Raw genomic sequence first — 16,209 nt, 5'->3', positions numbered from 1 at the left:
TTCTTTCCTATTCTATCTGGAGAGGAAGGAGCTTTTTTTTTCCCACTTTTTTTTTTTTTTTTTTTTTCCTGAGGAATTGTTAATTCTGGACTCCTGAAATCATTAGCCGTTTCTGGAGACTGAAACTCCCCGTCGCTGCAGCGAGCGTGGCTGAACTAACGCAGTAGTCGATGCTTGCACTCCACTGCAGAGATCTGTTTGGATGACAAGAGCTCTGGTAGCCCTGTTTGGTGTCACCAGTGTCGAATGTTTGATGCTGCAGAATAATTTGGCTTAGGATCAGGACGCAAGGACGTTAGGGACTTTTTTTTTTTTTTTTTTTTTTCCTTTTTTCCCCCAATCATCTCCTTCACACTGGAGTGGATTTTTGATTGCATTTCAGGTTTGCTACAGTTGCAGCCTGGAATTCAGCAACCTACTAAATGCCAGTTGTGCTTTTTTAACCATTTTCTTGCTGATGCTGCTATGTTTGCGGGGTTTCTTCAGTTTCTGCTCCATACGTTGCATTCAGGGACAGGTAAATAAGTGGCTATATGGTGCTGAGGTTTCAGATTTTTTTTTTTAATGTATCTTTTTATAAGTAGACTTCTTTAACTGTACAGTTTGAGTGATGTGTCCTCTGAATTTTAAGTATTAGTTGTAGCAAATATACAGCTTAAGCAGGGTATAAGGAACCATTTTGCTCATAAGCCTGTGTTTCAATTATGTTTATACTTTGAAAGCTCATGTGTCAAAAATAATTTGACATTAGTGATGTTATGTGGCATGAGTTATGAAACAAAAACATGTATTTTGAAAGCACAAATCAAAATGTGTTTCTGAAAAGTAATAGTTTTTTGATTGCCTTGTGAATATTTTCTATGTTGGAGTAGTCATTGTTAAAGAATTTAGAAATTTACTTCAGGAAAGAAATACTCAGGCATCTTATTTCTGTTTGGCAGAAGGTAATTGATGTGTCCTCAACCCTCTGGATTGTGCTGTTAGCAGCTTTGGCAAGTTCAGTCTGGAATATGAGTCTGTTACTTTTATTACTGCATATTATTTGGGGAAAAATATCATTGAATTCTGTACATTGTCTTGTTCTGTTTGTTTAGCATTTACAATTATGGTTATAGTAATAATATGTGGGTTATCATAAATATATGATTATTTTATGTATCATCTCTGCATCACCATACAGATGCATTGCACTTTCTGAACCAGAGAAGGGTATCAGGCCTCTCCTCTGCAAAAAATAAATAATCTGTATTTGGAATAAGGTTCTCAGCTAAATCACTAAGGATCACAGGGGAAAGTGAGAGGAAGGATTAATGGTTGTGAGTTCCTTGGGGATTATGCAGTGTGTTGAGAATAACAAAGGTCTTTAAGATCTTATGTGTAGATGGTTAATAACAGTGCCTGTAAAAGTCATTTTCGGAAAGTAGGTTCTTCAATAGAAGAGAGAATCCTGAAGCTTGTATGATAGAATAAGCCATGGAAGAAGTTTTTTTATCTTCTCAAATATTAGAATTGTATTATTTAACACATTTATTAAGAAATCAGTCTGTGAAATTCACTTCTTGTGGCAGTTTAGAGGAGAATAAGAGTAAGAAGGGCAGAATCTGGGGAGATGCATTAGAGAAAATAGGGTTGAGGAGCAACCAAAACAGAGATGGGACCAAAACAGCAGCAGGGATATCGGCAAAACAAGATGCTGCTGAGCTTGGGAAGAGACCAAGGTCAGCCCCAGCTGGGCATGGAGCTTGAAGGATAAGGCTGGAGAAAATCTTTCGGTGAGATCAAAGCCTTGCACTGACACTCACACCGTGTAACCTTAGTTACATAAAGAAGTAAAAACCCTGTGTCTTCTTCAGGGTACAAACAAACCCCAAAGTAGACAGCCATAAGCTGCCTCCCAAAAGCCTCCTGCACACCTTGGCATAAGTATTGAATGAGGTGGGTGCAGCAGAGCTGGCAGTGAGGAGCCGTGACACCCTGCCTGCTGGAGGTGCGGGGCTGTGCTGCGGGCAGGGCATGCAGCAGCACATCTCCAGCCTCTGGAACAGCCTGCAACCATGGAGCTAAAAGGTATCTTAAAATCAGGCTAACCCCTCGTTCCATGGCCCAGTTTTGGACCCTGTTTGCTTTTGTTTGTGTAACAGACTTTGGAGTTTTAAAGGACCATCAAACCAGACCTTTTATGTCTCACTGGCTATTAAATTTAACTCATTCGTCTCTCCCTCATAGCTATACTTCAGTTAAGCTAAATACTCAGCTCTGAAAATGTATCTGTTTGCTGCAAGGAGAGAACTGTTGAGACAGAGCTGTCATCAAGGTGACCATAATAAGCTATGTGAAAGGTACCCAGAAGACAGCTTGTGGCGCAGAGCAAAGCAAAACCAGCAACAAAACCTTAAGGTCTCTGCCAGTTTGACCTACAGATGTATTTAGTATTTGGAGGTAAGTGGTAGGCAAGGCACCTGAGCCTGGCCTCTGGCCAAGGCAGCCAGCTCCCCAAGTGCAAAGTTAGCAGCTTACCCACAGCAGCCGGAGCTGCAGGCTGTCATCTCTTCTTGCCACCTCGTCTTCTGTGGCATAGCTGCTCCTTACCTGGCTGAGTTCCTTTCCCTGTTTCTGTGCTGTGGGGACAATATTTCTGGGTCTGCCCTGAACTCTATCCTCTTTTTTTCCAACTCTTTTCTCCACTTTGTTAGTGTAGCTTTGAAGTCCAGCCCTGATCTCCTGTGACTCGCAGGTCTTCCCTCCCTGGGGTTGTCACCTACAAGCCTAATGTGTTCTGGTTTATTTTCTGGAAAGTTAATGTGAGTGCTGACTATTAATGTACCCCAGACAAACATGGTAGACACTGCTTAATGCATACTTTTTTTTTTTTTTAATTACTAATTTTAACCTTTTAGAATATGCTTTTCTAAATAGCTTTTCACCTTACACTAGTTTTATTTAGACAATTTTTCTGGTGTGAAATTCAAATGACATGTTCATAAAAAATACAAAAACCACTACCTGCTCAATTAAGATACTTGAAAACTGCTGTTTCTTCCCTATCATGCAGTGGTAGGAAATGCAGTTGGGTTAATTTATTATTGATAGTTAAATTTTAGGTGTCTTGTCTTGTCTTCTTATTATCTTCTCTTCTTACTATCTTTTTGTATTTTTGTTTGTTTGTTTGATTTTTTTTTTAAGTATTTTTCCAGGAATTGACTGGTCTATAATTTCTAGTCCTCCTTTCTCTCCTCTGTCCTTTAGAAATATGTGTTGTCTTTGCCCTTTCCCAGTTTTATTAAACTTTATCCATACTACACTAATTCTTAGGAATTATGGACATTTCTTAGGAAATTTCTTAGGAAACGTTCCTGGCTTCAGACAAATGTTAGGTACTCCAAGATGAAGTGAAATAGCCTAACATATAATTTATCTAGGTAGTCTGACTTTCTCCTGCTTTGGCATAAAATCTCATTTTTAGGCCACAGACATTGTTACCTTGTTATGATTTTAATGATTTTAGTTGTGTTTCTTTTTAGGAGAACTGTTATCTAAAAAGTCTTAACCTTTTTGGTGTCTTTTGCTGGTGGAGCCAAATGGCAGTGGATTCTTTCCATATTCTTCCAGAACAGCAAGTACCAGGTACTAGATGCTAAGTACTAGGGACTAAATATTTCCAGAATGATCTCGATTGTCCTTGCATACTTTTCTGTTTGTATTCAATTTAATATGTTTCTGATTTTGTATTGTATGCTTCCTGGTACTCCATCACTATCTTAGTAAGTAATAGGTGCCTTTCCACCGACTGTAAACCTTCTAGAAAATGGAACATTCATGACTTAGCTAGTCAGTTTTGTATTTCTCTTTCCTCCCTTTTGGACTGGTTGTCCTTCTGATGCTAATATCGTTTCTTTGATTGATTCCACAATTCCCAGACTCTTTTGTCATTATGTCTGCTTCCTTATTTTCTCTAAGGGTTTCTTTTTTTTTTTTTCTTTCTCATCTTGCTTACATTTTTAAGGATCATGCATTTTATTCACTTTAACATTCTTACGTATTTCCTCTCTACTGGTGAGATGCAAAGCTGCAAGTTGCCTAGTGCCAGTGATCTCTGACTTTGCATTCCAAGCATTCTTCCTGTAATGGAATAGGAGAAAGGAAAGCCTTTAAGCCCTCTCATTACCTTAAAGTATAGTTCAATAGAGAATTATGATGAATGCTTACCAAAAAAAACAATACCTCACTAGTCTCATCATCCTAATTTGGTGCTCTAGAGTGGCACCGCTGAAATACTTGTCTTTAATCACAGTCCAAAGAATTTAATCTACTTAATTTTATTTCCTTCTACAGTCCAGAAGCTAAGAACAACTAAGACTTCTTTCTTTCTTTTTTCTTTCACTTTTTTTTTTTTTTTTGCTTAACTCAGATTTTCTCTTTCATTGTCTCCCCAAGTTTCCATGATCCTGAAATCATAACTTTGGTTATGAAATGTAATTTCCTTGTTTCCTTGTTTTTTTCTCCAATGACAAAAACTGCAGGTCTATAGGGTTGTTCATGCTCCTGCACACGTGTGTGTGTGTGTGTTGGATGACAAACTCATAGACTTACTGTCTTTCTCCTGATCCCTTTCCTGTGGATCATGGGAAGATTTATTTTTTATTTTTTTTCTGAGATGCTGTTGTTTCTGTCAGCATGTCAGCATACCATATCTGAGCAGAAATACCTTCCTTCCTTCCCCACAGTAGGAGAAAATGTTCAGAAAAGCCTCTTTGAACAAAGCCCTTTTTGGTTACCTTAGTTGCAGTAGGTGCTACCAGGGCACTGATACCTCACTGGGCATCATATCCGTGGGATTTGTAAGGCACAGGCTGCTGCTTTACAGTGTTTTTTCGTAGGCTTATCCTTGTTAAAATTCATGACTACTGGCAATGTAAGTGAAACACCCTGGAGCTTGAAGAGACTTTATTTGCAGCTTGGATTTTGAATTATAATTTCTTCTTAAAACAGGCTTTAACAAATATTGAGATAGAAAATATTCATTTGAATCTTTTTTAAGATCGCCAGGGAAAAATACCAAAGGAGACCAAAATGAAAGTATTACCTTTAGAGATCATGCCAAAGCTAGAGTAGTATTAATTATACTAAACAGGAACTCAAATGATCCAGTTAAAACAAGTCAGTGTCAATATTGAATTGGAATTAAAAAGGAATAATAAATGAATTCAAGGAAGCTCTACATTTCAAAAGGAGATCTTCTTCCATCCGTCCATCTACAGAATTAGTATCCACTAAAGAGTGTAATCAATGTCAGTAAAATCAGGACTTGGACCTAGACCTGATTTATTTTTCTTGCATCTTTAGATACTGCAGTATCAAAAATCAATTAAAATATCTGCCTACTGATCTGAAATTTTTGGTAGTGCTGAACACTTCATATTCTATCAATAAAATATTTTTAATAATGCTTTTACCCTCGATATTTTGAGTGGGTGTTTGAAGGAACTAAATCATGTTGTTTAACACAATGCTTCTCACAAGCAGGCTCCCTAGAGATTCAGGAAATTTAGGAAAGCTTCTTAGTTATGTCCTTCCCTAGGGTGTCCAAATTAAAGTTTTAGAAACATTCACTAATCCTCAATTTGCTAATTGACTGGATAAGTCATGATTTTTGGCTGCAAGCTTCAGTTGTTAGGATTTGTAACCTTTGGTTTTGGTACCTTAATAATGACTTCTAAGAACTCTGAGGTAATTGAGGTAGGAGGTCTGCCTTATGAACATACAATTGTGTCGGGTAGTCTTCTGCTAGTATACCTTTTGAGAACAAGGGTATATGTGTAAAAAAAAAAAAAAGTTGCAAAATGAATATGTGAATAAGAAATGCATTATATTTTAATCAATGCTCAGAAAATTCCCTGTACACCCAGATAACAAGAATATATTGCAAGAATATTCAATAATTAGCTACTGACAAATCACTCTTACACAAAAATAAAAATGTAGACGCACATAGATCTCACCGTTCTTGTAAATAAACAACTTTGCAATAGTTACTGAAGGAGAAGTCACGTGCATTTTTCCTTCTCACTAGGTTCGATTTAATACTGGCACCCTTAACAAACAAAATACTGTATCATTAGCTTCCTTGCCAATTTTTTTTCCCAGGTTTCAGGTTTGTAAATAGCAATTAGCATTGCAGTCTACACTGTGTTCACAATATAACTGCCACTTCTAAAAGAGATTTTTTTTTCAAAATAAAATGGTGTTCATTTTGTGTGAGGAAAAAAATATAAAATATCCTTATCTCTAGACACACAAGAAAGGCATGGACATTGATTTTCAGTGTTTGGAGGTTGTTGGTTATCCAGGTCTTAAAGCATAGTGCTTGGTAATGCTCCATGGATCGTTTTTCGATTGTTTTTAGTTACTCAAGAATTTAGTGGAGATACAGAAAAGCAATTTCACATCTCATCATTAAGTTACAATGCCTAAATAATGTGTTGATGGGCTGGCTCTAGAGTGGGGAGCTGTAGGGGTTACAGGCACGTGTGGCTGATCTGCACTCCCAATGTGACTATATGTTTGAATTGTCACTTCCACAGAGTACTAGTTTTTACTGAATCTTTGGAGTATGCCAGCATTCAGAGCTGATGATGACATGTGCCAGAAGGGAGCTCATACCCAATGCAATTATATATTTTCCATACGAACTAAAACCTAAACTTCACAGTCATGTGATGGATTCTTCCCACGCGCTGCATGAGCTGGTCTGTCTTTGAACTGCATAAATGGTGAAACACAGAGCTCCTTCTGCAAGGATTTAAGTTCTTAACTGTCGGCATCTAAATTCAGTTGATTTGAGGAGATAATGAGCATTTTTGTGAAGCTTTCTGCATAAATAGGCAGTAGGTAGCTTCTGAGTTGTCTGCTTGACCCTTAGATGTGAGGGCTGTATGTCAAGGCAGGGTATTTGTGTATTTTCTCATTATGGGGTTGGTCAGCACTTTGGCTATAGTGACTTAAACAACATACGTTGTTTATTCAGTCAATTACTCTTCTGTCGTGATAAAAAGACTAGCTTAGTGTTTTGTTTTTTTTTCCCCCTTGGGCTAGAAGTGTCCTCTTGGATTACCAATATGATGCATCACATCTGTGACAGCAGCCCAATGTTTTTGATGGCAATCTCAGTGTGCTGAATGTGTACCCAGAGTGAGTAGAGTGGTCTTCTAACTCATGAAAATTCCGGCTGTGAAGGAGGAAGGCAGTCAAGTTGACGTTCTGAGCTTCTTTACATTTGTTATAACTTTCTGTGGTCTGATATGTGGCTTTTGTTGGTTTGACACTGGGAAACGATTGATCATTTCCATGAAATAGTGATCCAGTTCCGTGGGAACTGTGAAAGACAAACTAGAAGACTATTCCACATCTTTGGGCTTTATTGTCTCTAATTCATGCTGTATTTGAGCCTAAAAGTTCACATAGATGGCCACTGTGTGTATTAATTAGAGATCTAAACTGTCTATATATGAAGCCAGTTTGAGCTTTAATTGTAGGTGCAGCCTCTGAAAATAATTGTCTGAGTTTCGCAGGTACATGCTGGAACTGTTTTATTAATTAGAAGCTGAACGTTAGGCTCAATTAAGTGCCTAATGTGGTCTGACTGAATCTTATCAATGGACTGTCTGATTCTTGTCTTAAGTAACTGCTGCAAACCTGGTGCCTCTGGATTTGAGCAAAGCACCAGAAGCGCATTCTTTGCTGAATATCACTGCTCTCTGTAGGTAGTCTGGATCTGGAGAAGCATCTTAGGATGTTTTATCTCCAGTATTCCAGGCTCTTTGGAGATCAGTGTGGCTGGTCATACAGGATAAGAGACTTTCTTATATTTTGTGCCTGTTTCAGCAAAGCAATACTTCAGCTTTGCAACAGAGACAAGGCTGTCGTTTCTAACACTTACCAGCTTTGTGAGGTTTCACTTGAAATCGCAGCATTACAGCATCAGCTCTTCATGTGAGTAGTACCGCTGAAGATGAAATGTTGTAGGGAAAATGTTTTTTGCTGTTTTGAATTTTGCTTTCCTTTATTTTGAAAGCATGCATGTTGCAGACATAAAATCAAAGGAATGCATTAAGAGTTTTACTCCTTATTTTGGAATTTGATGGAAGACTGCAAAAGACTTCTCAAGAAAAAAATCAACCCATTTGTGTCATGTTAAGTGGATTTATTATTACAGCCCTTTATGTCCAAGAGTACAGTAATTGAGCAGTTAATAGGAAAAGTATTTTATTGCTGGCAGGATACAACATTTTGAATTACTCCCTCAGGAAAAAGGGTTTTATAAATATATACTTCTTTCACTCCATTAGTCCAAAGTAAATCATAAATTATAATTGCAAATGCATTTTTTTTATCATATGCTTCATTTCAAAATACGTCTTTGTATGGTTTATATGAATGTATTGGTAATGTACAGAAATAATGTACTGTGCCTATTGTATGTTATTATTTTTTTTTTCATGTCTGTAAATTTAAGGCATTGTTTAAAAAAGTGTTCCAAAGCAGTTCAAGTTGCTCTAAAATGATAATTTTCTCAGTAGATTTTTTTTTTCTCTATAACATCTTACATCTATTTCATTTTACTAGTTACTTCTAGTGATTTTTCCTAGTGGAGGGAGTGTTCTGTGTATAGTGTTTATTTTTTTTTTTTCTTTATTATTTTGTTTTGGTTTGAGAAAATCTGAAGCTGTGCTTTCATATGGTAAGGTTTTGTTTGTTACTTACCTGTTCTGGGATCTATACTACTAGTTCAGTGAAATTATTTTGTGTAATTAAACAAATATCCAGTTTCTGGCTACTGAATGTAGGTTCTGGGCTGAGTACTAGGGGACACATCTCTGCTTGCAGGAGTGGCATTTATTCCTGCCTGAGTATTTCTCTATTGCAGAACAAATAGCTGTGAAACACAGAGGCACATGTTTGGGCTGGGGAAGGCCAGTTCATGAAGAAAAGTTGTTTTTTAGTGTTGCTGTTGAGTGCCGTTATTGAAAATTGGAGATGTCTGTGCCACTGGTCTCAGCTCACTGCCAACACTTAGGATGGCAGTCTGCTTCCATGATTTTGTTGGTGTTCTTGCTGCAGTTTTGAACTCTTTTTAAAGGTGCAAGGAACCGCACTAAAAATAAAACTGAAAGATCTTTAATGTGAAGTTAAGCCCTCAAAATTACAGAAGTGCAGTAGCTAATGTGACCGCAAACTGCCTCGTGTGGTTATGCATATGGTAATAATAAGCTCTTTAAAAATAGCTTGTGAATATGATCATGTAGATGATCAGCTATCAAAAATACTATGTTTTATAAATGTTGATATATTTCATAATTAGCATCCAATTATTTGTAGAAAAATGGTCAGAAAAATAATAAAACCTCTGTCTAAATGTGTGTTTTTTCTTGCTAGAAGCCTGCTTTGTTTGTACATATGTTTGATTCCTGTGTGCTAGTAAAAGCAGTGATCTAACAGTATTATTACACAGATGCATGTCCTAAAATGTGATAGTGAAGATGTATTTCCTAAATTGTATATAATAAATAAAATATTTTCTGATGACATAGAGTATAGCAAAAGAGCATATCTGCAATAAGCCACTGACCTTAATGAAAGTAGTATTTTTACCCAGTGGTTTTTGAAGAGTTTGTAGGAATGTCAATAGAAAATCATAGGAAGAGTTGTTCCATAACAAAGCCTAACTATGAGGCATAATAATTCAAAGACCTGAGAAAAAACAACTACATACACACTCTCAAAAACAAAACAAAACAAAATAAAACAAAACAAAATGTCCTCAGAGGTGACTGCATTTCATTCAGGCACTGAAACTGGCCTCTGAAATGAAAGTGTAAATTTTGATTTTGGTGGTTTTTTTTTATTTATTTTATTAAAGATGAATTGTCTACTGTTCCATTCCTCAGATAAAAAAAAAATAATCAAAAATATCTGTTGGATTATTTCAGATTGAGCTTTTATATACCACTGGTATTGAATTGAAAATAAGTGTCATTTTCAGTCTTAATGACACTACTGTATTTTGGTAATAAACTGCAGTAATGTCCAAAGGGATGAAATAATGCCAAGGTTCAGAGCTCACAGGTATATTCTGTTTAAAATTAGCACCAGGACAGAAATGCTTCGGATTTGTTCCTATTCAGTTGGATCTGTTCTAGCCAGAATCATTCTCCAGCGTCCTTCCTAATACCATCTACACCCTTTCTCTTTGTAAAGAAAACTCTGAATTGCACTTCTGCACTGAATGTTCTTCCTCTTGCAATTCCTGCCTCTTCATCTCCTGTCTTGGAGTGCAGTTACACCAGTCCTCTACCACAGACAACAGCCAGTAGAGTTGGTCATTTTTTGCTACCAACTCAACCCTCCACTGCCATACTATGTTAAGTCAAACTGTGGTTTCCTAAGCTTTCCATCAGTTCATATATATTCGCCATGGCATTTGCTGTCTTTTCTCCCAACCCCTGCCCATGGTTCCCCTACTTGGCCTGATGAGTTTATGGCTTCCAGACCACCATAATCCAGGGTTCTATTCTTGATGTGCGTCCTCTGTGTTTGTCAGAAGCAAAATAAAAGATCGAGAGCTCATAGTTGCTGTTGACACTATTTGCTCTTTTTGTGTGGCTGTTGTGCCTGGTAAGCTGTGCTGTATTACCCTTCTACTCCTGGGACCCTCTGTCTGTACCGGTTGTACTGATCAACTGCTTTGCAGATTCTTCAGTGTGGCTTACTGTCCTGTCCTTAACTGTAGTCAAGTTCCCATTTTGTGGAGTATTCACTTTAGTGTCATCATTAGCTGTGGTCCTTTGTGTTTATTATGGAGAGGTGGGAGGAGGAGGGCTCAGAATGCAGTGCTTTGGGGTCCCTTCTTGGAAAACAACTGGGCAAAGTGAAAAACAGCTGGAGTGTACAACTAGTCCTGAAGTGTGAAAAGCAAGAGTCCAAATAATAGTATTGTTATGTATTTTTGTTTTTATATTATTAGTCTATATTGTTTTCAAATCAATATACTTAAGTTGATGTAAATCATACTACAGGTTTTTATTAGCTTCATCAAGCCATTAAAATTCATGCATGTGCAACTAAGCACACATTTGTTTTTCTCTGTTTGAGAGATTACACATTTCTTTCTATTCATATTCTTCCAGGTGACTTGGATTATTACTGGCTGGATCCTGCCACGTGGCACAGCAGGGAGACATCCCCTATTAGTTCGGTAAGAAACAGGGAAAAAGGGCTTCAAAAGTATGAATTAAAATGGTTGCTGATAATTTCAGCTTGCTATAGACATTTTGTTACAAAAAAAAAGTGCTATACAATTTATATAAAATTTTGGCTTAGTAGATCATGGAAATCAAAATCAGAGGATATTTTTATCAGAATCTAGACTAGTAAATTTACCTGAATTTTAATATGAATTTAATGTTTTTACAGACCTGGTACTAGATTTTATCATATCAGTTTCTAACCAGAAAAGACATTGTGAGTGTAATATTGCTCTAGGAGAGATTAGTAGATTTTTATATTTTTTTTCTGCTGAATTGGAATGGGAAAGGATCATTTGGCTTTTATTATATAATGAACCTATATGACAGAGCTCTATAACATATGCTATTCTGAAGAACAGAATTTATAAATACAATTTTCAGTGTCCTGGAATTAAAAATTAATGTCTGATTTTATTAATTAGGTTGTGTTTTAAATGTTTAATTGTATTAAACTTTTAATTATGTTATAAATCTACCTGCAGACTCGGTGCTGAGATTTTTTTACAGCAGGCATAAATATTTAATGAGGCCAGAGCCCTACAGATATGATACGATACTAGAAAGTTCTGTTACAATATCTATTATGTAATGATTCAGAAACTTTACAAGTTTATAGGTATTCATCTGAATACCGGAAAACGTTTTCCTTCCCACTGCTTCTTTTCAATAGCATCCAGTAACGTGGCAGCCTTCTAAAGAGGGAGATCGCTTAATTGGGCGTGTTATTCTTAACAAGAGAACAACCATGCCAAAAGAATCAGGTGCATTACTGGGGCTAAAAGTAAGTATTGCATGGTTCATGTGGTAAAAGAATTAAATTTCCACTGACCTGTAGAAGCCTAACATAAATCAGAGGAGTCTCTAAGCATATGGTCATTTGACAAAAATGTATTCCTCACTTTTAGTAAGTTTTGGAAGTTATATAGATAAATTATGAATGTAAATATATTTAATCCTTTTGTGCACGTCTTCCGCTCATCCATGATCAAGGAACTGAACCATTTTGATTAAAAATTTATGTTTATTCAGCTTCCTGTCTGCAAGACATATACTGTACATTTAAATGCATTAAAGGAGTTCTGCCTTTTCTAGCTCTACTGCTTGCATTTCAGCCAAGAAACCCATCTCATAGTCCACATAAATAAATGTCATCCAGACGTAAATGTTTACAGAGTCAGTCTTCAGAATCCACACAGCTATTCAGAAACAGAAATTGTGTACAGTGACATTAAATATTTACACACACACACACAAAAGAAAAATAAATAAAGCATATCAGTGATTGTATTAAAGGTAATTCCAGTTAATTCAGTGCCTGTAAATTAAGACATTATGGGAGACATGGTCAAATTCATTTAAATTCCTAAATTTCTCATTTTGTAGTGGACATCTAGGTTATTGTCCCTAAATTGCCATGACACTTAAAAGGAATAGTTCTAGACTGCTGAAGAGTACAGTGTGCCAGTTCATGTATATTTTAACTATACGGAGCTCCAAAAACGACTGAGAAAATTAATTTTGATTTCTTCCTCTTTCCACTACGAGCAACAGAAACAATAGAAAATGTGAAACATTCCCATCCACTTAAGGACTAAGTCAACTTCAAAGAGCAGTGACATTGAAGTCAACCTCTCCTTGCATATAATTATCTGGTAATTCAAGCTCTCACATGTGATGTGGGTTGTTGGTTCTGCTCATCATGGTGGGAGTTAAGTCAGAAAAGACCCCTGTGAACTTTGTAATGGCATGTTCTGAGTAAGAGCACACTCCACTTACGCACTTCAAAGTGAAATAGTGTAGGGCGGCAATATAAAATATGAGAACATTTCATCTAAATATCTTGTAGACTGTAGCACAAGTCTGATTTTTTCTGGTAGCAACAACACTTCTTTAATATCTGAGAAAAATGTTAGACCCTAGTAGGAAACATAGATTGGAGAGCTTCTTTCTGATTTTTTCAGTCTCAGTTTTGTATGATGTGATCGAAGTTCTAGGTAACACACTGATAAATTTAGCACATCCTCTTGTGACAACCTTGTTGTCAGGTAGGCTTCTGGATCTGCTTGTGTATGGTTCTGTATTAAAGCTGTATTTAATTTTTAATTAAAATCAAAGTTTTAAATTAGTAACCATGATGGCAACATGAACAAATAATACCTAATGAACCACTGACCCACTGTTCCATAAATCTTGACCCAGGATATTCCTGACAAAAGAACTAACTGAAGAGAGTGAGAAGGGTAGAGAGAATAGTCAGTCAGCAAAGCTACTTTTTTTTTTATTTAATATATATATTTTATTAAAGACCTAATCTTTGGAGGGCACATTTTTACCGCTATTTTTCCCCATCTGTGTGTTATACACTCTTTAAAACAAAACCCTATTCAATGCTCTCTTCTGTTCTGTTTAATAGAAGCTAGGAGTTGCTGTTTTGTACTGTCATGTGCTTGGATGAGAGGGCCAGGGTTTTAGCTGTAGCAATGTTCTCGTGAACTACTTGCATATGTTTCCTAGTAGCGTATTAACTAAGTTTGTACTTGTTGCACTAATTTCACTTTGGAGATTTTAATACCTTTGGTTTGATGTTCATTTCCAATTTAAACTTAAGCACAAGACAGACATCTATTTGTAAAAAGTATATTTTCTTGAGTATTTATCAAGAAATCCTCTTTCTGAAACAAACTTGAATGCTTAGCAAGTTGCATAAGATAGCCTGGCCTTTTTGTATCTCTAACTTTTTCTTTTAGCCTCTGTGAAGACTAAATTGACAATAGATTTGTGTATGGATAATTTATCTTTAGTTAAAAAAGTACTGTGAAAACTAATCTGGCTATATCTTTGTGCTTGATATGATGTCTGGTTTATGGCATGAAAACTCACAAATATATGATCTTCCAGGTTGTTGGAGGAAAAATGACAGAATTAGGACGACTTGGTGCCTTCATTACCAAAGTGAAAAAAGGTAGCTTGGCCGATGTGGTGGGACATCTCAGAGCAGGTAAATCAATAAGTTAAATACAAAATATTTTGTCTTGTAATTATAGCTTTTTGTAATGCGCCTGTTAACTTACATTAACATCACTCGTGAGATGCTAATATTTTGTATATATAGAACACTGTAGTGTTACTATGGAAAGCTACAGTTGTCTACATTTCTAATTTACTATTAACTCCAATGGCTTGAATATGTGAACAATATACAAGACACTCCTGTCAGTGTCAGGATTGAATGTTACTGGTGCATGTGTGCTTGGTATCTGCGGAGCTGCTTGTTACACTCTATAGAAGCAATATAAGCATACTATAAAACTAATTCATTGTGTCAAACAAAACTCACTACAGTTATTTTACTCACACTACATTGTCACCTGAAGGGTGATGCATTGTATACACAGTAGACATTATTAGTCAGTGTGAATTGTTACAAGTAAAAATGTGCAAGAGCTCAAGAAAATGATCCTAAAGTATATAATGCGTATAAGATTTATATAGTGCGCTTGCAAATAAGTGGCTGCACTGTTGACACTTTTCAGGCTTTTTTTCTACATGAAGCAAGAACTAAGCATGGCAGTCAGTTTTCTAAATTACTTTTTAGTGGTTTATATTTTGTAACAGTCCTAAACATCTGCTTTCCAACATCTGCTTAGCAAACAAAATTCTGTACAACACCTTCTTAGGAATCCAGAAACTCTGATGAAAACTTTTTTGAATTTAGGATAATTACATGAAGCAAATAGTAATAAGGAAGTATAAATGTCTTGGCATTTATTACTTATTTTTTCAAGTTGATAAATGGGGTGTTGATAGCACTACTTATTATAATTGTTTTTGGATTTTAACTGCAGATTATAATTACAGAAAATTACATTCACTTCACTAATCTTGAAGTGTCTAGGCTGAAATGTCTCACTTTTAATGTCTGGACTAGGTTAGTTTTTAGGTCAAAGCTATTTTAAAATAATTCTGAACAATATTTTTAGGGTCAAAATAAATTCAGAGGACTGGCTAAGCAGATGTATGTAGTTTTGTCTGTTTTCTATTCATTTTATTGTATAGGACTAGAACACACACAAAAAAGGCATGGATGAGTCCTTTCTGCCAGGAAAACTCATTTTTTCACCTTTCTCAAAAGCCTTCAGAATTTGTGTAGTTCATCAATTTGTGAGTAATTACACAAACCCCATAAATTTTGCCAAAGACAAATATGAAGTCTGGCATCAGGAATAGAATAGCTCTATGCAACAATAAGCACTAGGGGCAAACCAGCTACAAAGCACCTTGGCAGAAAAGCATCTGGACGTGCTGGAGGACAGTCAGTGGAACATGAGTCAGCAATGCATCGTTGCAGCAAAACATGCCAAGCATGTACAGGGCTGTATTAACAGGACTGTAGCCAGCCAATGGAGGGTGATGGCCTCTATTCCATGATTATGAGGTTGTATCTGGAGTATTGTGTCCAGTTTGGGCTCCTTTATACAAGAAAGAGACAAACGGGACCAGGCTGGTCAGAGGAAGTTGATTAGGACTCTGAAGTCTGTGGCATACAAGAAGAAGCTGAGAGGGCTGGGTTTGTGCAAACTGGTGAAGAGAAGACTCGGGGGAGGGGGGGAGTAATTCCATTTTTTACCTGGCTAATGGGAGGTTGTAAGGATGAAGAGCCAGACTGTGATCACACAGGAAGCAACACACAAAGTGGAATGAAGAAGGTTTGGATTGTGAAAACTTCTCTTCTTGGTGAGAACAGCAAGGTCCTGGAACAGGTTGCCCAGAGGAGCAGCTGGATTGCTTCCTTGGAGATACTCAAATCTCAGCTGGTCAAGTCTCTGAGAGCATGGATTGATAGCTGACCTCCAGAAATGTCTTGTGAGGAATATTTTAGAATTCAATTTTAAAAAATCAGAGATTT

The 16,209-nt window shown here is 36.6% G+C and overlaps 1 protein-coding gene across 29 annotated transcripts in view; it reads left to right on the top strand.

Annotated features, from left to right (window-relative positions):
• Positions 1–16,209, top strand: part of RIMS1 (regulating synaptic membrane exocytosis 1) — a 318,971-nt gene that overhangs the window by 164,510 nt on the left and 138,252 nt on the right. For all 29 annotated transcript variants that reach the window (XR_011808513.1, XM_038176856.2, XM_072036301.1 and 26 more), the window contains exons 6-8: positions 11,184–11,251; positions 11,974–12,084; positions 14,202–14,301. Coding sequence is in view for 28 of the 29 variants with exons in the window: in XM_038176856.2 (XP_038032784.1) it covers positions 11,184–11,251; positions 11,974–12,084; positions 14,202–14,301 (279 nt within the window). In the remaining variant the exon portion in view is untranslated. The remainder of the gene's footprint in view (positions 1–11,183; positions 11,252–11,973; positions 12,085–14,201; positions 14,302–16,209) is intronic.

Source organism: Anas platyrhynchos, chromosome 3, assembly GCF_047663525.1.
Source record: "Anas platyrhynchos isolate ZD024472 breed Pekin duck chromosome 3, IASCAAS_PekinDuck_T2T, whole genome shotgun sequence".
Lineage (NCBI taxonomy): Eukaryota > Metazoa > Chordata > Aves > Anseriformes > Anatidae > Anas > Anas platyrhynchos.
This window is presented reverse-complemented; position numbering and strand designations above follow the sequence as displayed.